Consider the following 23177-nt stretch of genomic DNA (forward strand, 5'->3'; position numbering starts at 1 on the left):
AATTGTCTATCCCTCCTTTGCCTTTCCTCACCGACTAACCCCTCCCTTCCCTTGCCTCGCCTACCCCTCCCTTGCCGTTGTCCCTATTTGGACGTATGACCCTGGGGCGCGGGCGGTCTCGTCCCTTCCCTGCCCCCTCCTCGCTGTTCTCTCTTCGTGTTTTTGCGTCGAGGGGAGCGCTCCTCGCCTCCCGCTCCCTAGGTATTGTTCGAAGCCGGCACTCAATCCTGAAGCGCTCACCAGCTGCCCGCTCCTCGAGTCCCTCTCTCTCGGGGTCTTGCTCTGGGGACGGCACCCTACTCCTCTCCCGCCCTCAACAGCTCTAAACCCATCAGAAGTATCGGTTGCCAGGCACACCAGCCCTCGGCCAATCAGAGCGCCTCTTGCTTCGAGTCACCTGTTGCCAGGTTGATCAGCAGAAATCAGCGCCCCGCACAGACCAATGTCACCTGCCGCGTCCCGCAGGGCTGCGACCCCAGCCCGGACCGCAGCCTCTCCAGGGAGGGGCTTTGCGGAGCGGGGAAGTGCAGATCAGCCAGACCAGTATCCCCTGATGCTGTCCGAGGGTTGTGGCTGTGGTGGGTGACAAGAGTCGACAGTCAGGGTGGGGGCAAGGCTTGGCTTCGGGCGTTCCGGAGGTTTTGGGCGTCCCAGGAAGAGTCAGGACTTGCGGGGTGGGGTCAAAAGAATAAATTTTATTGGGAGGAGGTAAATGGGGCCCTCCCACACTGCATTGACCCTGGCATCGGGGGGAGATCCAGGCATCTGAGGTGTTGAATTGGGGGCACCCAGGGGTCAGGCACCCAAGGTAGGATCAGGTGGAGTCAGGTGGGGTTAGTAAGGGTCAAGTGAGTTGGGACGGAGTCACAAAGGGTTCAAGCAGGGTCACATGGGGTTAGGTAGGGTCACAGCTGGGGTCATAGCCAGTGTCAAGGTGAGGCATAGGTTGGCAGGGGTGAGACCGAGGTCAGGTGGGCTCAGTCAGGGGGTCACGGTCAGCCAGGTCCAGGCAGTGTCACACAGGGTCACGTGAAGTCAGGTGTATTCAAGAAGGGTTAAAAAAACTCAGGTGAGTCACACAGTGTTCAGGAAAAGTAATAAAGTGGTCAAGTGAAGTCAGGCCAGGGTCAGGGTGAGCCCGGGGGCTGGCAGGGCACCATGCGCAGGCGAAAGGGGGGGCAGCGCAGCACCGTGCCCGGCGAGCCCCTCAGCCCCGGCAATCCCCCTGGGCCCGGCTCCAGACGGAATTCCCGCAGGATCAACCCCAGGAACACGAAGAGCTCGGCCCGCGCCAGCCCCTCCCCTGGACACGATCGCGCCCCGCAGCCGAACGGCAGCAGCGACCGCGAGGGAGCGCCCGGGGCCAAGAACCGCTCTGGGGGGCGACGGGTCAGGTTTGAGAGGGGTCAACGAGGAGAGGGGGGGACCCACAAGCTTTCGGGGGGAGCCGGCGCGATGGGGGGACCGAAGACTTTGGGATGGACTCACAAGTTTGGAGGGAACGTGGGGGTTCCCCAGGTTGGACCTCGAGGTTCAGAAGGGAGACATGGGGGTTTGGGGTGACCCAGGAACTTGGAGGGACCCTGAGGCTTGGGGGAGACCCCAGGGATTCATATGTTTGGGGAGGGTTCAGACACCCGAGGGGGGGGGGGTCTCAGGGGTTTGGGGGGGATAGAGGGGAGGAACAGAGGGACCCACAGGTTTTGGGGGGGTACACAGATATATTGGGAGGACTAATGGGGATGGGGGCATGGGGGGAGAACCACAGGTTTGGGGGAGGGGGTGTGGGTTTGGGGTGATTCAGGCATCAGGGGGCACTCGTGACACCAAGGTGTACCCAGGATATCCAGGAATCAGGGGAAATCCCATGGTTGGGGGAACCCATTTGATGTTTGAGGAGACCCCAGGAGTTCGGGGGGGTACTCAGAGTGCAGGCATACCCACATACCAGGCAGGAAGACCTCGGGGTGCTGCCAGATGTCAGGGTCCTGTTGGGCTGCCAGCAGATTGGGGACCAGGACAGTGCCGGCCACCACGGGGAGCCCCCCAAGACTGGAAGGGGACAAGGTGCATGGAGATAGACTGGGGTCTGCTGGGGACTACTGAAAGCTACATGGGCCATACTAGGACCTAGTGAGGCTCTCTGGGGGCTGCTGGGTATTACTGGATGTCTGTTTGGGTCTACAGGGTCCATACTGGGATCTGGTAGGTGCTACTGGGAGTTATTGGGTGTCTGTTGGAGTCTACTGGGGCTCTCTGGGGTCTTCTGGAATCTAATGATGCCTATTAGAATTTACTGATGCCATACTGGAATCTACTGGAGCCATACTGAGACCTACTAGAATTTATTGGGGGTCTACTGTCATACTGGTGGGATCTGCTAGTGTCATACTGGGATCTGCTGTGAACTACTGGGTGTCAATTGGTGTCTATTGAGGCCATACTGGATCTGCCGGAGTCATATGGGAGCTCTCTGGTATCTGGCTATCTGCTGAGGTCTGCTAGGGCCATACTGGAGTTTACCGGGGCTCACTGGGAACTGCTGGAGCCATAGTGAGCTTTTCTGGGGGCTACTGCATGTCTACTGGGGTTTAGCAGGGCCACACTGGGACTTACTGGGATATATTGGGAACTCCTGCTGGGATCTTCTGGGCTCTGCTGGGGCCTACTGGGGCTATTGTGGGCTCTCCTAGGATCTAGTGGGTGTCTGTTAGGGTCTACTGGGCTTATTCCAGAACCTGTTAGGGCCTAGTAGGAGGTACTGGGGTTATACTGGGGCCTTACTGGGACCTAATGAGTCTTACTGAGATTTATTGGGGTCTGTTGAAGCCTACTGGGTCCTACAGGGACTTACCAGACCGTACTGGTCTGTTGGAGTCTACTGTGGCCCTACTTCTACTGGGTCCCCCTGGGATTTACTGGCACCTACTGGTACATTGGAGTCTTACTGGGGCCATACTGGGACCTGATGGGTCTTACTCACTGGGGTCTAATGGGCTCTGCTGGGTTTTCTTGGACCCTACTGATGATACCAGGTAGTCCCATACTGGTCTGTAGTGGTTCCTCTCAGTTCCCCCTCACCCAGACTGGTTGGTAGCAGCTCCTCCCAGCATCTCCCCCACACTGGCACTGCTCTGTCCTGGTACCTGGTATGGCGCAGGGCACAGTGGGGCAGCGCCAGGGGTGCAGGGGGCCGCAGACGCAGGGTCTCACTGACGGTGGCCTGAAGAAGGGGCAGGCGCCCCATGTCCCCTGGCCCAGGGGGTCCCTGTGCCCCCTCCAGCTCCGCCCGCAGCCGTGCCTGCAGCTGCACAGGTGGAGCACAGGTGTGCCGTGTCTGTCATGGGGTATCAGGGGAGCATCCCAGGGGGCACACAGTGGCAATGGGATGACAGGGGGACTCCCCAGAACCCCAGACCCTCCCAAACTCACAAACCTGCCCCTAGGTCCCCAACCATCCCCAAACTTGGCCCTCTCCCTTGGGGACCCCTTTGAACTCCCAGATCCCTCTAAACCCCCAAAACTGCCCTGGACCCAAACACCCCCCACAAACTTGCTCCTCCCTCCTCCTTGGGGACACCCCTGAGCCCCCAGATCTGTCTCTTGGGACCCTCTATCCCCAGACCCTGAGCCACCTCTCCATGGAAACCCCAAACCAAGGAGCCACATGGGGACACAGACACAGCTCTGAAATGTCTGTGACATCCATGTGGCACCTCCGGGTGGTGCAAGGGCATGGTGTCAGCCATGGGGAGGAGGACGTGGGGGGCATGCAGGACACAGGTGGGGATATGGGACCCCCAAGTACACACATGGAGCCTTGGGACTGTACAGGGGACACATGGTGCCACACATCATCTGGGGGCAGAGCAGCAGGAAACCCGTGGAGAAGGGAACATAAGGGACATATAGAACACATACAGGATGTGAGTGGGGACATAGGACCCCTGGGGACACACAGGACCCTCCAGGACTGCATGGAAGACATGGAAGGACATGCGTTTCACCTCAGGGCGGTGCAGCAAGAAGGCCACAGCCCACCCCAGAGCAGCTGCCGTGGTCTCAGTGCCTCCAATGAACAGATCGACCAGCGCCATGTGCAGCCGGGGGGGGCTCAGGGGGCCCCCCCGTGCCCCAGAATTACGCCCCAGCAGTGCCCCCAAAACTGTGTCCAGGGGAGGGGAGGGACACGCCTGGCAAAGGGATGACATGTGTCGGGGGTTTCTCCTGATCCCTGCTGCCCCCAAACACAGGAGTCCCTTCCAAATCCCCAAGTCCACCCAAACCCCTGGTTCCTCCCCCAAGCCTTACATCTCCCCAACCCCACATCCCCCCCAGACCCTCGGGTCCTCCCATCCCCTTGGGTCCCCCCAAACCTCTGTTTCCCCCAAAATATGTGAGTGCTCCTAAGCCCCTGGGTATGCCCCTAAACTCCTGGTTTCCACCCAGAATCTGGGTCCTTCCAGACCCCCATGTATTTTCCAAATCTCTAAGTCTCCCCTGACCCTCTGTTCCAACCAGGCCACTCCTGACCCCTGGCTGCCCCCCAGCTCCCCGGGCCTCCCCACCTGGTGCCGCTGGATCTGGGCCTCCACAAAGGTGTCACGGTGCTGGACAAGCCGCAGCAGCTTCCGCAATCCCGGGTTGGGCAGGGCCTGGGCATAGGGACTCCATAGGGACCCCCAACTCCCAAGAAACCTTTGACCTCAGAGAGACACCCCCTCCCCCAGAGATGCTGCATGTCTCCTGAGCCCCAGAGAAACCCTATGGCTGCTCCCCGGGTCATATAGACCCCTCCAACATCCTATAGGCACCCTCAGCTCCATAGAGACACTTCACCCCACCTTAGCCCTATAGAGCCCCCACAACTGCCCTTCCCAGGCTCACAGAGCTCCCCAACACCATACAGATCGTGTAACACTCACCCTAGCCCCATATAGACACAATAAGCCCTGTCCAGCCCCATAGAGATCCCATAATTCCCCTCCTAGGGTTATACAGTCCCTTTCCAGTGCCATAGATACCACTCAAGCCCCCTATGCACCCTATAAGCTCCCTGTCAGCCCCTCATACCCTTCTCCAGTCCCATACAGATCCTATAACCTCACTCTCAACCCCATACAACCCCACCAGCCCCATAGCCCTCCCATGGGCCACATAGCCCTGAGACTCATAGCCCTTCCCAGGGCCCTACAGCCCCTGGCAAGGGCCTATAGCCCCCCTGTAGCCCCCCACAATTCCCTCATTGCCCCCATAGGGCTCTATAGCCCCGGGCTCCATAGACCCTCATGCAGCAAAAAGGCCACAGCCCCATAGGCCACCCACAGGACCTGCCAGGCTCACCCGCAGCAGGGGCAGCAGGTCAAGCGCGCGTACACTGCTGTGCCCCCAAACCTGCAGCAGCTCCCCCAGGCAGCGGGAGAAGGCCCGGAGCTCCCCTGGAGGGGGCACCTGGAGGAGGACACACCTGTGTACTGTCCAGTATTCAAGTTCTCTCTGGATCCCCCAGACCACCCCCAACAGAATTTCAGACATTTGGGTCCCCTCAAACTCCTGTCTGCCCCTAAACCCCTGCCACCCACCTGCAAATTGCTCAGTCCCCCCAAACAGCTGGATGTCCCCTCCACAGACTCCTGGGTCCCCCCAAAACCCCTGGGCCCCCATAAAAACTGGGGTCCTCCTCCAAACCCTTGTCTCCATCTGGGCCCCCCCACCAAATCCCCACCAGGTCCCCAAAGAGGAGGCGTGCGATGGTGCTGCAGGTATGGAAGGTGAACACCTCAAAGGGGTCCAGGGGGACCTCTCCATAGGAACGCAGCTCCTGGGGGAAAGAGAAGGTTAGAGAGAGCCCTGGAGGAAATAAAGGGGGAGTCCAAGGGTGGTTTAGGGGGTCGCAGGAGAGAAGTGGGGAGCTCTAAGGGAGTTTTGGGGACTCACAGGTATGATGCCCTTTTGGGGTGCAGAGGGTGAGGTTTGGGTGGGTCAGTTTTGGGGGACAAGGAGTGTGGCATGGGTGCAGGGTTTGGGGATCAGGTTTGAGATGCAGAGATTGGGGGTTGAGTGCAGGGGGCAGGGTTTGGGGGGCAGTTTTCAGATGCAGGGGACATGGTTAAGGTACATGGGTGGGGTTTGGATGAAGGGAGTGGGGTTTAAGGTATCAGTTTTGGGGTGCATGGGGCAGGGTTTTGCTGGTCAATATTGTGTGGGGATCTGTTTTGGAATACATGGAGGAGCAGTTTTGGGGATGTCAGGGTTGCAGGAGGATTAGTTGGGGAAGAAGTCAGTTTCAGGGTCTCACCTCACACAACTCCTGGCCCTGCAGCCAAAGGAGAGGACCGAGACGCCCCCCAGCCCGTGCCAGTGCCCCCCGCACTGCTCCCCGCTGCCGCCGCCAGCCGGGGCAGGGGCCTCCCAGTGCCAGGTCCCGGCCCCCCTGTGACACCAGCGACCCTGGCGTTGGGCAGGAGGAGTCAGGGACCCCCCAGAAACCCCCCCAGCCCGTATAAGGACCCATATCCAATATACCAGGGGTGTTCTGCAGGGCCCCTCTTCCTCATAAAGCCTCCTTCAACCCCATAGCCACCTCCTCCACAGGACCCTCCTAATCCCACCAGGAACTCTGGAGGTTGAAGGGTGTGTCTGGTGGGGCAGAGACCTCTAGGGACTGCCCTAGCCCCTATAGACAACCCACCTCTCCAGAACTGCCCCCACCCCCTCCCAGTACCCATGACCCCATCCCCATAGGACCCCCTCCAAATACCTAAAATCTCATAGGGACCCTCAAAACCTATAAGGACTTGCCATCCCATAGGCCCCCCAAACACTTAGTGACCCCCCCCCCCCGGAGCCCCACAGAGAACCCCACAAACCCCATAGTGACTCCCTTCAAATCCCCCGAAGGGCTTCCCTACACACACTCCATAGCGACTCCCCAAACCCCACAGGAACCCCTCCAACCCCCCGCCACCATAGCCCACCCGGCCTCCCCTGCCCTCATACCCAGATAACTGGTGGGGCGCCCCAGCCAGTCCCCCCAGTGCCGGACCAGTGCCTCACGGATGGTCGCCACCGAGCTTGGCACCAGCACGTCTGGAGGGAAGAGGAGGGGCTGGGGGGGGACTCCAAAACTGGAGGAGTTCCCAAACCAAGTGGAGAGATCTGGCGTGGGATTCTGGGGGGACCATCGAGGGATTAGGGCCCCAGGAAAGGTTTCGGGGGTTTGAGGAGAGGTCGGAAGTTTGGTGGGGTCCCCACGGCAGGGGGAAAGGGCAGGGTTGGGGGTTCGGAGAGTCCCTAAGGACTAGGGAGACGGAGGTTTGGGGGGGGCTGTGGGGTCCCGGGGCAGGTTCGGGTGAGGTCCGTTTTGGGGTGCTCCCCTCACTCACCGCGGCCCCCCAAGCGCAGGCGCAGCACGGGCCCGTGCCGCCGCGCCAGGCGGCTCAGGTGCAGCGCCCCCTGCGGGTGCAGCAGGTGCAGCGCACCCAAGCGCGGGCCGCTCCCATCGCCTCGCCGCAGCAGCGACAGCAGCGACAGCAGCGACAGCAGCAGGAGGGACAGCAGCAGGGACAGCAGCAGCGCCGCAGCCGCCATGGCCCGCTGGGGGCGGTCCAGAGAGCCCCTATATTGAGGAACCCCGAAACCACACCCCATGGAGCCCCACCCCCTAAGTCCTGCCCCTCGCAGGTGGTGCACACGCACCCCACCACGACAAGCCCCCCCGGAAGTATGAAAGTGGACCCTAAGCCTCGCCCCATAAAGAGGGCCCCTTGAAATCCCACGCTTTGAGCTCGGCCCTGATATAGGAGGCTCAAAGCCCCGTCTCTCATTAAACCCTGCCCCTCACCGGCCGCTCTGCCTCTGTAAAGGGGAGTTCTGCCCTACAGGCAGCTCCCCCATCCTCTATAAAACGGACTCGTGGGCCCGACCCCGGAATCCCTGCCTCTAATCCCTAACTCCCCCAAAATGACCCCACCACTATAAAAGTGCCCCCTCAAGCCCTGCCCCTCCAAACACCACCGTATAAAGGGGACATGTTAAGCTCCGCCCTCTCGAGGCCTGGTCTGCAATTACGGGGTTCACCCCCGGGCTTTTCGCATCAACTTCCCAGGTGCACCCACTCATTCCTCTCCCTTGGGGACCCCCTGAGTCCCCTGTGGGTGCCCCTGACTGAAATTTCCCAAGAACCACCCACCCCGGGGGTGCCTCATCCCTCAAATCCTCACCTCCCCAAATATCCCCTATCCCAATCCCCACCGCCCTCGTGGGGTGGGAGCCCTTAAGTCCCTGCACCCAGAGCCTCCTTCACGGGTGCCTGCCCCCACTTTGCCTCACTCTGGCAGCAGCATTTGAGGATCAGAGACACTTATTGGGGTCCAGCAGTAGTGAGGGAGGTCTCCAATAGAGCATGAGTCCTAGAGATGTCCTCTTGGGGGGTGATGTCCCTCCAGTGAGTGGGTCCTGGAATGATTACAGGTGGGGACCTACAATAATCTGAGGAGTGCTGAAGTCAGGAAGGGGACCCCCACCCTGGGATGTGTTGCTAGGGGAGTTTGAGGGGTCCCAGGGTGGGGGTCCTCGGGATGGGTATTGCAGAAGGGAGTTCCAGGTGGGGGATGTCTCAACATGGGGATCCCTCAGGGACCCCAATAATATTAGGGATGTGAAGGGGTCAGGAGGGGGGCCCCTGTGGGAAGGTGCCAGGGATTGGGTCACGGTGTGAGGATCCCAGGGGTGTCCCCCATCAGATGTTCCTCCTCTGGAGCCCCTGCAGGTGTCGGGCCAGCTGCAGGTCCTTGGGGAGCAAGATGACACAGTGGGCAGTGAGCACAGTTATCCTCCATCACCCGCACTCTGAAGCCCGTCAGCACCCCCTGACCCCTTCACAGTATCTCCCAGGGGCAGCAACCCCCTAAACACACTCTCAGGGCACAGGGTCCTTTCAAATCCAACCATAGGCAGCCCAAATACCCTGTGGGTATTTATACTTGAGTGGGCCCCAATATCAAGTGACCCTCCCTCCATACCCTGACAGACCTCCCCCTGGGGGAAGGGGCCCCCCCATAGCACTTCCTGCTAGCCCCCCAGCCATGGAGGCCATGGACTACCCCTCAGGTTCTGTAAGACCCCCCCCAACAAACCTCTCAGCCCCTATGGGCCCTCCCTTAGCCCCAACGACATTCCCTTAGCACCCACAGAGGTCCTCTTAGACCTCCCTAATCCCCCAGAGACACCCCCAGAACCCACAGGATCTGCCACAGCCCCTCTGGACATCCCCCACCCCCCGAGTACGCACAGCTCCCCTCCAAGTGCCCACAGAACCCTCCCAGTCCCCCTCCCTCAGCTCCCATAAGGAGGATCCCCCTTGGACCACCCTTGGCCCCCCAGCTGTCACCTGCTGCAGTGCCAGCAGACACAGGGGGACTTGGGGAATGTTGGGGGACATTCGGGGACATAGGGGATGTGGTGACATGGTGGGACATGTGGGGCCCTGGGAACATGAGGGGGACATGGAGACATTGGGGTCATGGAAGGCACAGGAGTGGGAATGATATGGATGGGCATAGGGGACATGGAGGGGGGCTGTGGGAGACATCGGGATATGGGAAGACATGAGGACATCCTGGTCTGGGGCCATCCATCACCCTGGGGAGACCTTGGGAACATACTTGGGGACACCCCAGGTAGGGGGACAAGGGACTGACATCTTGAGGATATCCTGGGCATGGAGACTTGGAGGGCAACCCCTGGGGACATTCACTGTGGGGAAAGGGGACCCACAATGACATGTGGGGTCACGGAGACAGCCCTCTAGGGACCCCCTAACAGGACAGGGAGACAGTGCCACCACAGGGGAAGGGGAACAGGGGACATCCAGGCTGGGAGGCCTCTGGGGGATGGGTGGACACAAGGACATCAGGAGGCACACAAGGACACTGAGGGAGGACAAGGCCACCATGTGGTGGGAGGAAGGCAAGGACAAGGTGAGGCTGGAACAGTGTGGAGGGGGGCCTTTGTGTAGCAGGGGTCCCAGGGAATCTTTAGGGGGGTCCCAGGGTGGATTTGGGTGGTCCCGGGGACTTCTCAGCAGATGTTTGTGCATCTCAGGGTGGATTTGGGGGATCCAGAGGGTGGTGAGGGACCCCAGGGGTCTGGGGAGTGTCTGGGGTGGATTTGGGGACATCTAATAGGGGTTGAAGGGTCCCGGGGGGAGGTGGGGTTCCCAGTCACTCTGGGGTGTACTAGGGTGGATTTAGGGGGTCTGGAGGGTTCCAGAGAGTGTTTGTGGGGATTCTGAGGGTGGAGCTTGGTGTTCCACAGTAGACTGGGGGGACAGCAGTCTGGAGGAGTTTGGAGGGTCCCAGTAGGTGTTTGTGGGATTCCTGGGAGGGAGAGCTTTCCAGGTGACATTTGGGGGCTGCCAGAATGGTCCAAGGGAGTAGAGGGTGTCTGGGGGGGGGGGGGGTGTCTTGTGGTGAATTTGAGGGGTCAGGATGTCCCTGAGTAGATTTGGAGTGTCCCAGGGGTTGTTTGCGAGGATCCCAGGGTTGATTGTCCTGCCCCCACCCATATGGACCAGACAGATTCTCAGCTATCAGCAGGTGTCCTTTCTTCCTCAAGGTGGGATGGAGAAGGTGCAAACCATTTGGACACCAGCAGCCCTCTCTTGCGCCTGAACAGCTGGGCTGCTTGCCCCAGCACCTCTAAGAGCTGGGCCATGAACCAAGTGCCTGGAAAACCAGTCCATCTCCTACAGAGCACCAGGGAACTAGCCCCTCCCAGCCTAGGTAGGCACCTACCACATCTGCCTCCGCCCAATCCCCTCAGCTGCCCAACTCAACCAGACGTGCAGGACCAGCCCAGAGCCCTTCAGCCATTAGAGAAACAGAACCCATTCTTGGACAGCTTCAGGGGGCGATTAGTGGTTTCAGAATAAAGGCAGAATGATGAAACACAGACCAGCACAGTCATCTGGGTCATAACGGCAGCAAACACAGGAACTCACCAGTTCTTGTGTGAGGTGGGGGATGCGGATACTGGGAGTGACAGCAGCAGGGTGTGTGGGGCACAAAATAGTGTTCCTGGGCACACTGGTACGAGGATGAGATTGCAGGCCAGGCAGACCTGAGGAGGGTCCCCAGGCTGAGGAGGAGGCAGTGTTCTGTGTTCACCTCTGGTTGAGCTGAAGCCTATAATAGGGCCTTGGCCAAACAACTTCAGTTTCTGGTCATGTTTTGCAGCACTTTCTCCCAGTCTCAGGTTTTCACTCATTTAATGCTCCTGCTCAATATTCTTTTCCTTCAGAGCTGAAATTATAGTCTCCATCCAAAGGAGAGCTGTTCATCTCATGAAGAAAATGCAAGAGCAGAAGAACTAGGCCTGAATGTGGATACAACGGCCACGACTCACTGCTATGGGCCAGAGGTCACCCTTGGTCTTGCTGCTGGGGAGGCTTCATGACATTCACATGCCCCTTCCCAGGGAGCACTGGCATGGCTGTGCTAACAGACCACAGCACTGAGGTCTGTCCCAGGTGTGGAGAAGTGCTGTGGGGCAACAGGTGGGTGTCCTCCCCTGTGGGGGCTGCCAGTGTGAGGGAGATGCCAGTGAAGAGCAGGAGCTGTGGGGAGCCTTCCCTGCACTTCAGGCTGTCCTGGGTGGAAAGTCCTCAAGGGGTGCCTGGGCCCCGAGGGAGGCCAAGGGCCCAGAGCACTGCGGGGCTGAGGCAGGAGCTGGAGAGAGGCACAGGGCCGTGCAGGGACAGCATCCCGGACCCCACAGGGAAATGGGCAGGTCTGCCCGGTGCATCAAAGGAAAGCTTTCTCCACACTGCCTTGGTGCCTTGCAGAAAAATTTCCCCTGCCTTGCCTCAGTGCATCACCAAAAGGCCCCCCTACACCTCCTCCACTCTGCAGTCCAGGGGCACCCAGCCCTGGCGACTCCTGGACAGGGGGGATGGGGCAGAAGCTGCTGCCGGCTTCATTTTGCCCTCAGACCCTGTGGGCTGCACCGCCAGAACTGTGGGGTCACCTCACTGACACCAGGGTTCCATCCAAGGCAGAGCCCACACGTGGGATGTGGCAGCGCAGCTCCGGGTACAGGGGATAGGAGTTTAGCACCCTTCAGGTACTGCAGGTGTACTGCAAAAGGGGGCAAGGGTCCAGAACTTACTTTGCTGGACCCACGGGGTCCTAGAGTTTACTCCCATCCAAGCACCTTTAAATTGGAAGCACTGGAATCACCCTGAACTGGGCACACTGATCACCCAATTGCCAACTGCAACTGTGGCAAACCTGGTATTTTAAGAGGTGGGCACCCCCAAGCTGGGACCAGCATCCCCCAACAGGGACCACTGGGATGCACGTGACAGAGAACCACCTCCAAACTAGGTTGCCTTAACAGGAAGATTGCAGACTGGATCTCTCCCTTACTGGAAAAACCAGGATTCTCATCTTCCCAGGACAACCCACACTAGCTCTGCCAAATGTCACCTGTTGAAACAGACCTACAAGGCACCCCAAGGTGGGTGTCACTGCCCCTCCCACACTTACAAGTGCAGGGCAGTGGGTAAAGGAACAGAACCAGCTGAAGCACTAAGGACCCCCATGGATCAGTTCAATGCCCACACCAGCTTACTCTTCACTCTGGATCCTACTGGGGGGCCTGGTGTAACCACCCCACTGACAGGGGGTCCTCCTGCCCCCTCAACACCTTCTTTTTCCTTCACCAGTGCCAAACCCTGCCCTCCCCAGATGGGGACAGAAGGGGACTGCTATGGTGTATGTAGTTTAACTCGTTTTATTTAGACTCGAAGGTAACTGCGGCCCAGTGGGACCGTGACCCAGTAGAAACGCAGCAGTACATCAGGACTGGGGTGGGAGCGGGTGAGCTGCAGTGGGGCGTGGTGCCCAGGCTGCCCAAGGAATGGTCAGTTGGTGAGAGAAGGGTTTACGAGAGCTGCCCGCAGTCAGTGATGGTGATCTTCTTGCTTGTTTTGCCATCTTTGGAGCCACAGCGCTCCATGGCCTCCACCACATTCATCCCCTCCTTGACGCGGCCGAAGACGACATGCTTGCCATCCAGCCTGACGGAGAAGCACCAGTCACAGCCGGTCCCCGATATCCCCCAACAGAGGACATTTCCCAGATGCAGACCCCCAAGCTTCTCCTCCCATAGCCCATGACTCACCACTCAGTCTTGGCAGTGCAGATGAAGAACTGGGAACCATTCGTATTGGGGCCGGCATTGGCCATCGACAGGATACCAGGACCCGTGTGCTTCAGGATGAAGTTCTCATCTGGGAACTTCTCCCCATAGATGGATTTGCCTCCAGTGCCATTGTGGCGTGTGAAGTCACCACCCTGTGAAAAGGCAGCATTTCAGGTCATGGGTGCAGAACACTCTGGAACTGGGGGCAGGCAAGAGGCAGAACCAACCTCTCACCCTAAACCTACCAGTATCCAACTCCAAAACCCAGCTGAGTGCCAGACTGCCTGACCCACCCACCCAATGCAGCAGGAGCACCACGCACCTGGCACATGAACCCAGGAATGATTCTGTGGAAGCAGGACCCCTTGTAGCCGAAGCCCTTCTCACCAGTGCTCAGAGCACGGAAGTTTTCTGCAAAGGAAATAAAGACCCACCATGAACAGCTTTATTTGTTTAGAGTTCAGGACAGTACTAGGGCTTGGTGCAGTTGCAGTGCAGCCAAAATTGCTTTACCAACCTGCTGTCTTCGGGACCTTATCTGCAAACAGCTGTGAAGAAAGAAAAGGTATTTGTTAAATCTGGGCTGATGACTGGCCACTGTCCCCCACGCCCCGAGGCCACCTCCAGACTGCAGGGATCCCCCCGACACTGCTTGGAGCCCAGGGATCCCCTCTGGGTGTGGGCTTCTCAGCCGTGCCAGCAGCTCTACATTCCTCCCCGCATCACACAGTTATCTGCAAGCTCTGAACTAACAGCTGCGGCATCGCCCATCTCACCAGCGGGGCAGAGAAATGTTCGTTCCACGGGTCTGAATTAAATTGAACATTAATGTGCCTGAAGCCTTCCTGGGCGGAGCGCGTGCGCCGCCTCCCAACGCTTCAGGAGGATTTTGGGCTGGATGCGCCACCCGTGCGGGACCGCGGCCCTAAATCTGCAGCAGCCGCGGCACCCGGAGGAGGCCCAGCCGCGCCAAGGATGCTCTGCGCCCCGGACGGGGTGATAAATGCTTTGCCCTCCAGCGACAATCCCGCAGCGATCGGGTTGCCGACACTCTCCGCCGCCATCCCCGGACTCCGGCAGCATTACCCGGGAGCGCGACACGGCTCATCCCGATGCTCCGGGGGCTTGCGATAAAATGGCGGCGAAGCAGCCACGGCCGCGACCCGCAGTGGGGGGGAACTGCCGCGCCCCCCCGGCCCCGGGGCGGAGCGGAGGCGCGGCGGGAACACGGCAGTAGCGAGGCCAGCGGTAACGGGGAACCAGCGGCACCGGCCCAGGTGTGGACGGCTTCCCGTCGGTGATGGCGCGCCCTGGGCTGGCATCGCGCCGCCGCTCCTCGAGCGCGCCGCCGCGGGGCCCTTTGTTCGCCCCGCCGGGCCAGGGGCGCCGCAGCCCCGTAGCCACACCAACGCGCCCCCGCCGCGCACGCGCGGCGCAGGCTGGCCCCCCCACCGGCCCCGCGCGCCCGGCAAGGAAATGGCAACGGCGCCCCCCGCCCCTCCCCAGTCGCCCCCCGCGCCCACCTCGAAGGTGACGCGACCCAGGGGCTCGCCATTAGCGGCGATGTCGAAGAAGACGACGGGGTTGGCCATGGCGACACACGAGCGGGGCAGCAGACACTCGTCCGGGCGGCGGGCGCGGCGCAGCAGAAGGAGCGCAGTCCCCCGCCGCCCATTATATAGGGTGGAGGAGGGCCCGCCTTCCCCGCAGCGCCGGCCAACGGCCGCTGGTGGAGTGGCGGAGTGGCAGGACAAGCAACCAATCGGCGGCGCCAGTTTGAAAGAGGGGGGAAGGGAGAAAAAAAAGCGCGGGCGGGGCGGGGGCCGAGGTCCGGCGCTGGGCAGGGCGCGGCGCGCATGCGCCATGCGGAGAGCAAGGAGCGGCGGGATGGGGCGGGAGCGGGACCGGCGCAGGGGAGGCGAGAGCGGCGCCGGGCCGCCGTGCGGGGCGGTGGGGCTGCGGCGGCACCAGAGCGTGTGGGGCTTGGAGCTGTCGGAGCTGCGGCCCAGCCCCTGGCAGCCTACCGCCCGACGTGGGGAGACACCCGATTCCCCTCCTCCGCCGTCGAACCGCAGCGCCGCCCAGCCGGCCCTGGTTAATGATTGACGCCATAGGCCCGGTTCACCGCCTGGCCCGGCCGCCTCTGCTCGGGGATAGGGCAGGGTTCCCTCCCTCCTCTGCCCGGAGAGAGGGCTGGATCCTCCCGCCACCCGAGGACCTCCCCTTCCTGCTCAGAGCGGGGTCGCGGGGCCAGCCCCACAGCGGGATGACAAAAGATGGGGGGACACACGAGACCCTGCAGAAGGATCCTTTAATAGCCATCGGGGACATACAGGGCAACTCGGCGCGGGGGCAGTGGGAGCTGAGCTCTGCACCCCACACCAGACCCGTGCGGTACAAAGGGGCAGCAGCATTTGCACATTGATAGGGGGGCACGGGCAGCCCCACAGTGACACATTTGCCTTTAAATATGGGGAGTCTCGGGAGAGCAGTAGTGTTTCTACACTATGTACAGCCTTGTGCTTCTGGGGGGGCTCAGCCCCTCTGTCCCATCGCAGCCCTTTGAGAAAGCCCCCACTGTGGGGGGGTCCCAGCTCTGCAGCAGGCAGGGGCACACAGTGCTGCCCCCCAGCCCTGGGAGGGGGGCGAGGATGGCTCAGTTATTCTCGAAGAGAGAGAGGAGGTCATCGTTGCTGCTGCTGGGCAGGTCGGGGGGCCCCAGGTAGGAGAGCAGCTCGTCAGGATTCGTCAGCTCGGGCAGGAGCTGGAGACGGCAGCGTGTGATGATCGGCTCCCCGCAGCTTCTGCCCACCCGCCTGCAGCAGCTGGGGTCCCGCGCCAGCAGCAGGACCCTTGTCCACCCCCCTGAGTACTCACGTCGAGGGTAGCCTCCGAACCATCACCCGCCGCGGCCATGCTGGGTGTGGGGGGGAAGACAAGGTCGGCGGTGTGGGCCGGGGGTCCCAGGGATTGCCGTACCACTGCGCCCCGGGAGTGCAGCGTGGAGCTCGGCTGGCTGCCCGAGGGAGCGCTGTGCAGCCCCGTCTGTACTGCGGGGTGGGATGGCTCCATTCGTCCCGGAGGGGGAAGCTGGGCAGTGGGGGGAAAGAGCATAGCCATGAGATCCTCCCTCCCCTGGGACCCCCCAGACCCCCCACAGTGAGACATAAGGGCTTGGGGGTGTCTCTCCACCCATAGCCCAGCTCACCTGTGCAGGCAGAGGGGGCACAGGAGGCTTCTCAGGGGCCAGAAGGCTGCCTGGGATGTTGGGCTGGTAGGAGATGGAGGAAGGGCCTGGTGTGAAGTCACTCAGTGTTGAGGTGCCAGGGACACCAGCGGCAGCAAAAGGCTCTGGGAAGCCCCCAGGACCCAGAAAGCTGGAACCTGTGAGAGGAAATGGGGCAATTGGGGGACACACACATAGGGATGGAGTTCAGTCCTGTCCCCCATGGGTCCCCCCCGTACCCGGGGTGCCGTAGTCGGTGGTAGCCCCCGCTGGAGGTTGTGACAATGCCGGGAAGGGCACAGAGCCAGGCCCCAGGGCCGCTATCATCTCCATGATGTTGGGCAGCACCATGTGTGCAGGACTGAGTGTCCGGCACCGCTTCAGGGCTGGCCCCTCCGGCTCCTCCTTGATGTGGACATCAGGTTTGATAGGGACGGGTTTCCAGCTGCAGGTCGGGTCAATGGTGATCTCCTCATGCTCTGAACTGGGGGCAGCAGGAGCACAGGAGAGGTGAGGTTGGGGGCACTGGCTGCACAGCCCCCCAGGGCTGGCACAGGACCAGGCACGGATGGACAGACAGCCAAAGGGAAGGCACTTACTTCTGGATGTAGATCAGGATGCCCAGCATGTACTGGTCAACCTCTAGCCCCTCCAGCAGGGCTGTCTTACTGCAGGCAGAGTGAGAACAGAGTAAGGTAAGGGAACCCCCACCAGACAAGAGCCTCCCCCTAAGGCAAGAACTACTCCTCTCCCAGGGCAGGAAATACATCCCCCACAGGTAATGAAACACACACCCATGCCCTGCAGGCATGGCCCCGTTGTGGACCCCACTCACTTGCAGACAGGACACCGCCATGTCCCCCTCTCGCAGTTGAGCTGCAGGTATGACTCCAGGTCAAAACACTGTGGGGAGAGCAGCAGCTAAGATGGAGGAGGCAGGATATTGGGTGGGGGATACCCCCAGCACCTTGTCATCACCACGCCCTACCTGTATGTGCCGACAGTCATGACCCCTGGCTGGAAGCTGGATCCTCCGGAAGGTGATAGGGCACTTGAGGGACACCTTGATGGCCGTCTGCTCCACGCCATCCTCACCATTGGGCCCTGGTGTCCCCGGGATGGTCCCACTGCTGAAGTTGCGCTTGACTGGGAAGGTGGGGGCGAGGGGCACCAAGGGTCAGAACCAGGACCCTGGGATGGGCGTGGCGCCATGGTGGCACCTGGGCAATACTGCACCATCACCCCCATGCTGCTGTGGCCTCCCTGCCACAGTGCATCCTCCTAACCCCCCAGAGCCAGGTGCTCACTTTTGGTGATGCAGTGCTCAGCGGGGAGCAGGCGCTTCTTGATGAGCCCCTGCAGCACCGAGCGCACCGAGGGCCGATGCACCAGCTGCAGGACGAACAGGTGGGACTGTGGAGAGATGGGAGGCTGAGCTGTGGCCCCAGCCACCACCCTCCCTCTCCTGGTACCCTCCTGGTGACTCACACAGCAGCAGGCGGTGACAGTGATCTGGATAGTGTTTCTGCCGGGCTGGCAGACGTGCTTCAGGTAGAGTGGCTTGTGGGAGGTCTTGTTGTCACCACGCTCAATGGTGAGCGGTGTGGCATTGACGCTCACCTGCACAGAGGCCGGCCAGTTGGTGTTCATCTGCCGGTCCTCGTGGTGGTAGCACTTGAACTGCAGCTCCAGGTCAGGCCTGGGGACAGGCAGGGTGTGGGCAGGGGGTGTGTCCGCACACGAGCCACTGCACCACGTGTCACCCCACCATGCTGCTCCAAGCCACGCAGAACCATGCAGTGCTAAGCCATTCCATGTTACACTGAGTCATATGGCACTGTGACAAACCCCAACAGTACCACAGCATAGCACTGTGCCAGGCCACACCACGTCCCACCATGCTGTGCCACAACGTGCCAAACACCAAGACACCACGCTGAGCCACGGCAAGAACAGCTGTGCCAAGCCACACTTCGCACCATGATGCAGGACAGTGCCGTGCCAAGCCATACCACGCCACACACCCCCGTGCTACACGGCACCATACAGTGCCCAGCTGTGCTGCCCAGTGCAGCCCCACTCCACACGGTGCCGTACAGCACCCACCGAGCAGCACTGTGTGACACTACAAAGCGTCCCCACCTCATCATGAGGGTCTTGTAGACAGAGTCACGGAGCTGGAAGACGTGGTTGCTGACAGCCAGGTTGTGCTGCAGGCGGAAGGGCTCCAACACCACGCCGTCCCGAACCGGGAAGGTCAGTCGCAACTCCTCGCCGGGGGCCGGCCCTGCGGGACGCCGCCATCAGGGAAACCGACACCTTCCCCCCGGGCGCCAGCCACACCCTGGCCGTGCCCCAGCCGTGTTCCGCCCACTGCACAAGGATCCACCTTGCAGGAAGCCCAACCTCCACTACGCGACCCTGCCCACCCCGGAAACCGCACCCCATGCAATGCAGGAAGCTCCTCCCACCCAAAGTAGCCCCACCTCTGAGGGCCACCCCACTCCCACCCCTGTAGAGGAAGCCCATCCCACGGCAGATTCCTCCCGCTCCCTCCAGGAAACCACACCCTATCCAAGCCCCTCCCGATCCAGGTGGTCCCACCCTTAAAGCAGAAGCCCCCCACCAGACCAGTACTCCTGATAAAGCCCCGCCCCCTGAGGCCACACCCTTTTAACAATCCCCTCCCACTGGTCACAGGCAGCCCAGCCCCTGCCTTAGTCAGCCCCCAAACCCCGGCAGTGGTCACGCCCTCTTCTCTGAAGCCCCTCCCACCCTCCATTTAAAGGGACAAACGCCACAGAGCTGTCAAAAGCGAGGTCTAAACCGGAGTGTTTGAGGCGTGGGGGTGATTTCTGTGAAGTGCCCCCCTCACCCGCACCAGGGACACCCACCTGAAGGAGACGGGTGCAGGGGGGCAACGCTGGGCTTCATGTCTGCCAGGAAGGGCGACTTGACATCCTGACCAGAGGACGCATACGCAGGGATGCCACTGCCTGGTGTCATGGGCGGTGTGGGGTTCCCGGCCAGCGGCGAGCTGGGGTACCCCGGCAGTGACCGGCCCGGCTGTAGAGGCAGCACCTGCCCTCAGCGTCCAGCCAGGCCAGCAGAGCCCCCACCCCACCTGCTGCCAGACTCACCCCATTGATGGCTGCTTGGCTGTAGCTGCTGAAGCTGGCGCTCTGCCCATTGAACTGGTCAGCTGGCTATGGGAGGAGGAGGGTCTCCAGGGGCTGGCACCAGGGGATGGTGGACACCCAGACCTCCACCCCTTGCCCACCGTTCCCCCTGTGGTACCTTGTAATAGGGTCCAGCACTGCCTGAAGTGGAGAGGTACTGGCCCATGCTCTGCTGCAGCCTGTGGCCAGGGTATGAGGGGGACGGAGCAGAGGACTGGGGGGCGCTGGGGGCATACTGGGCACCAGCTGCAGCGTACTGCCCGCCCTGGAGGTACTGCTGTGTTGGGTACCCCTGTAGGGCCAGGGAGTCAGCAACAGTGGGAAAGGGGGGCACCGTATGCCATAGCCTTCACCAATGCAGCACTCACCTCATTAGAGTATGCCCGCTTGAGGCCCTGGCGGGGCAGCTGCTGGCTCTGGGGAGGTCCAGGGTAGGTGTGCTGAGGCACTCGCTGCCCACCATAGAGGGGGCCAGTCCCGGGTGCCCGCACTGGGCTCATGCTCACAGGGGAGACACCAGAGGGGGCCACAACACCTGCCATGCCAGCTGGGCTCATGCTGCTGGGGCCACGGGGTCCAGCATGGGGCAGGAACTGGCTGCTGAAAGACTGCCCTGTGCCCATCTGCAGCAACGAAGACAGAAGGGTCATGGCAGGGCAGAGGGGCTGTCAGCTCCCCAGTTCTGCCACAGCCAGGCTCTTACCGCACCATACTGGCTCAGCTCCTGGCTCTGTTTCTCCTGCAGTGCAGCCACCGTTGCCGTGGCTGTGGCCGTGGCCGTGGCAGCAGCAGCAGCCACAGCAGCAGCTGCTGCTGCCTGGGTGAAATCAGCAGTGGCCCGGCTGGCGTGCGAGGGGAGCCCCATCCCTCCGGGGCCACTCGGGCCACCATTGTAGCTGGAGAACAGAGAAGCAGGAAGGGGAATGCAGTGGCCCTGCAGCAGGGCACATGCCAGGCCACAAAGAACAGGGCTAGCCTTACCTGGCAGCGAAGCCCGGCCCACTGGGGTAGGCGTTGCGCCCGTAGACACTTGGCTGCACGTACCCCTTTGCTGGTGCCCCTTCAGCGAAGGGCTGCTGTGGCAGGAATGGCGGTGAGCTCATGCCTGAGCTGGTGCCTGCCATGCCAGGCAGCAGTGGGGTGCTGGAGCTGCTTCCCCCCGGGCCCATGGGGCTGCCAAAAACCTGGAGGGTGCAGTGGGAGGCAGTGGGTCAGGCAGGGGCAGTGGCATCCAGGTGCAGGGGATGCCTGGGGCGGGCGTGCTGCTGGTACCTGGCTCTGGGAGGGGTTGCTGACACCCCAGACAGTGGTTACCACGGAGAGGGATCCCGGCGGCTGATTGGTGCTTGGTTGCCAAGGAACAGCCTCGTATGCAAATGAACCATCACTAGAAAGAAAAACAAATTAATGAAGATGAAGGACAGAGGGATGGAGGGACAGAGGGATGGAGGAATTGAGGAAATGAAGAGATAAAAAATGCAAGGGATGGAAGAACAGACAAGGGGATGGATGCATGGATGGAAGGATGGAGGAATGGATGGATGGATGGATGGATGGATGGATGGATGGATGGATGGATGGATGGATGGATGGATGGAGGAGGGATGGATGGGGGGATGGATGGATGGATGGGTGGATGGAGGGACGCTGCCCCGGCGCCCACCCGTGGGGCGCAGGCGGCAGCGAGGGTTTCATGGGGTTCATGGAGCTCATCAGCGGGTGTGGGCTGGGTCTTCCGAGGCCGCGGCGGGCACTGCGGGACGGCGGCACCGTCTGTCACTGGGGCTGCGGGAAGCAGTGGAGCGGCGGGTGAGGGGCGGCCGCCCCCGGAGAGGCTGGGGCGGGGGGATAGCCCGTAGGCTCGGCGACCCCCCAGCCTCCGCGGCCGGGACTTGGCGTCCGGCCCGGGGCTGGCACGGGGCGCCGGCCGGCACGCGCCGCCCCCGCTCCGGGCCGCCCCCCCCGCTCCGGCCACCGCGGCGTCAGACCTCCCTGGGGCGGCGGGCGCCGGGGGCTTCCCCCGCGCCTGCGACCGGGGGGAACCACGGGAACTTCCCGGGGAAGGGACGGGGGCCCCGGCTCGGCACTGCACCCCGCTGCCCGGGGTATTTCCAGCCGGGCCCAGCAGCGGGAGCCCGGGGGTCACCGGCGCTTTCGGTTCCTCCCGGCGCCGCGGGAGGGCGGCGGAGACGGGATCGCCGGGAGGAAAGACACGGACAGGGGAACACCCGCAGCGGGCCTGCCCCGGCTCCGGGGCACGCCACCACGGAACCACCGGCCTCCGGCGCCCCTCGCCGATGGTGACAGCCCCCTCCGCTCCTTCCCCGGTGGCACCGCAGGGAGAGGCCCCGGGACCGGGCCCCCCCATTGCCATGGCAACCACCCCCACCACCCCCGGCACGACGGGGGGGCCCGCAGGGGCACCGCCAACCCCGCCCGTCTTCCGCCCCGTCCCCCCGCCCGGCGCTCCTGCTCTCACCGCGGCGGCGGCCCAAGATGGCCCTGGCGGCGCGGGGCGCGCACGGCTGCGCGGAGGCTGCGCGGGATCTTCAGCCGCGCGCGGCTGCAGCTCCGCGGGGGGCGGGGCCGGGCCGCCGCCGCGCACAATGGGGCCGCGCGCTCATCAGTATGCAGGCCCCGCCCCCGCCCGTCCAGGCGCGGATAGCCGAGCGCCGAAGAAGGGTCCGGGCGGGGGGGAGCGGGGCGAGGGAAGCGGGGGATTGCGCGCCCCCGCGCGCGCCCCCGTGCGCGGAGCGCCGGGGGCAGCGCGCGTGAGACAGCACGACGGGCGCTGCCACCGCAGCGGCGGCACCGCGAGACGCGCGGGCACGCGGACCTCTGCGCACCGCACGGACGGTGCGCGGTGACACCGTGTGTGACCCCGTGTGTGACAGCACAGCCACGGGTACGCGACGGGGTGTGGCACCCCCCGACCTGCCGCCTGCAGCTGAAAGACCCGCGTCGCACCGAAAAGTGGCGGTGGATTCTGGGGACACCGACAGCGAGTCCCAGCTGGGATTGCCCCCGTCGCCCCTGCTCCCCAAGAACGTCCTGTGGGAGGACGTGGTGGGCTCTGGAGATGGCAACAATGAGACCCATTTGAGAGATCACCTCCCTCACCCCCACTCAGGATCTCCAGTGGGAGGACACGCCACCCAGTACCAGCCCTGTCTGTCCCGGTGGGGGCTCACAGCTGGGGGACGGTGCAGACACAGAGGGGAAAAACATGCTCCCCAAGGACAGGCAAAACTGAGACAGAGGCACAGCACTCTTACACCTGCCTGGGCCCTCAGGACGTGCAGATGCACTATCTCCTTCCTCCACGAGGCAGTAGCTGCGCACGGGCAAGTCCAAGACTGAGAGGAACTAGGAAGAACCTGACTCATTGCACTGGACACCCCCATGGAAGAGCTGTGGGGACCAGCCCCTCTTGGGGGGTATGGGATACCCCCAGAGAAGAGCCCCAGGGACCAGACATTCCAGGGGTCTGGGGGGCCATGGGTCTTACCCACCATAGCACCAGGCAGCCCTCAGACCCTCATGCTCCCAGGGCAGCTGCACTGGAG

The 23177-nt window shown here is 62.2% G+C and overlaps 3 protein-coding genes across 7 annotated transcripts; all 3 read right to left on the reverse strand.

Annotated features, from left to right (window-relative positions):
* Positions 1-674: 674 nt before the first annotated feature.
* On the reverse strand, positions 675-7590 carry LOC128820199 (steroid 21-hydroxylase-like). Its single transcript, XM_054000796.1, has 10 exons — positions 7386-7590; positions 7000-7089; positions 6299-6450; positions 5726-5821; positions 5344-5451; positions 4569-4655; positions 4008-4193; positions 3147-3307; positions 1949-2052; positions 675-1375 (listed from the first exon to the last, which is right to left on the reverse strand). Exons 1-10 carry the CDS (start codon positions 7588-7590, stop codon positions 1128-1130), a joined length of 1437 nt encoding a protein of 478 aa, XP_053856771.1. The 3' UTR covers positions 675-1127.
* Positions 7591-12779: 5189 nt separating this feature from the next.
* Positions 12780-14866, reverse strand: PPIA (peptidylprolyl isomerase A). The gene is made up of 5 exons (XM_054000761.1): positions 14730-14866; positions 13724-13754; positions 13529-13617; positions 13186-13358; positions 12780-13081 (listed from the first exon to the last, which is right to left on the reverse strand). The coding sequence occupies exons 1-5, from the start codon at positions 14796-14798 to the stop codon at positions 12946-12948; spliced, it is 498 nt and encodes a 165-aa protein (XP_053856736.1). The 5' UTR covers positions 14799-14866; the 3' UTR covers positions 12780-12945.
* A 617-nt stretch (positions 14867-15483) lies between these two features.
* Positions 15484-22163, reverse strand: ZMIZ2 (zinc finger MIZ-type containing 2). Of its 5 annotated transcripts, none has more exons than XM_054000756.1 (19): positions 22091-22163; positions 21275-21396; positions 20884-20998; positions 20593-20795; positions 20315-20507; positions 19980-20234; positions 19730-19903; positions 19573-19638; positions 19327-19498; positions 18575-18719; positions 17921-18131; positions 17740-17845; positions 17421-17578; positions 17268-17335; positions 17032-17100; positions 16672-16916; positions 16415-16590; positions 16084-16296; positions 15484-15970 (listed from the first exon to the last, which is right to left on the reverse strand). In XM_054000756.1, exons 2-19 carry the CDS (start codon positions 21322-21324, stop codon positions 15863-15865), a joined length of 2727 nt encoding a protein of 908 aa, XP_053856731.1. In that variant the 5' UTR covers positions 21325-21396; positions 22091-22163; the 3' UTR covers positions 15484-15862. The 5 variants fall into 5 exon arrangements, with proteins under 5 accessions (XP_053856731.1, XP_053856732.1, XP_053856733.1 ...); XM_054000757.1 differs by lacking the exon at positions 22091-22163 and adding an exon at positions 21600-21690; XM_054000758.1 differs by lacking the exon at positions 22091-22163 and having other exon boundaries at positions 20656-20795; positions 21275-21415.
* Positions 22164-23177: the final 1014 nt, after the last annotated feature.

Source organism: Vidua macroura, chromosome 28 (assembly GCF_024509145.1).
Source record: "Vidua macroura isolate BioBank_ID:100142 chromosome 28, ASM2450914v1, whole genome shotgun sequence".
Lineage (NCBI taxonomy): Eukaryota > Metazoa > Chordata > Aves > Passeriformes > Viduidae > Vidua > Vidua macroura.

Bases quoted from the DNA above. Each gene is read 5' to 3' on its own strand.
- ZMIZ2 (XM_054000756.1), bottom strand. From the start codon at position 21,324: ATGAGCTCCATGAACCCCATGAAACCCTCGCTGCCGCCTGCGCCCCAC. The intron at 17,101-17,267 runs GTGAGTGGGGTC...CTCTGCCTGCAG, and splicing joins TGGCGGTGTCCTGTCTGCAA to TAAGACAGCCCTGCTGGAGG. The intron at 16,591-16,671 runs GTACGGGGGGGA...TTCCTCTCACAG, and splicing joins CACCGACTACGGCACCCCGG to GTTCCAGCTTTCTGGGTCCT.
- LOC128820199 (XM_054000796.1), bottom strand. From the start codon at position 7,590: ATGGCGGCTGCGGCGCTGCTGCTGTCCCTGCTGCTGTCCCTCCTGCTG. The intron at 4,656-5,343 runs GTGAGCCTGGCA...CCCTATGCCCAG, and splicing joins ACCTGCTGCCCCTGCTGCGG to GCCCTGCCCAACCCGGGATT. The intron at 2,053-3,146 runs GTACCAGGACAG...GTCCCCTTCCAG, and splicing joins TGTGCCCTGCGCCATACCAG to TCTTGGGGGGCTCCCCGTGG.
- PPIA (XM_054000761.1), bottom strand. From the start codon at position 14,798: ATGGCCAACCCCGTCGTCTTCTTCGACATCGCCGCTAATGGCGAGCCC. The intron at 13,359-13,528 runs GTGCGTGGTGCT...GCCTTTTCACAG, and splicing joins TTCCTGGGTTCATGTGCCAG to GGTGGTGACTTCACACGCCA. The intron at 13,082-13,185 runs GTGAGTCATGGG...CTTCTCCGTCAG, and splicing joins TGCACTGCCAAGACTGAGTG to GCTGGATGGCAAGCATGTCG.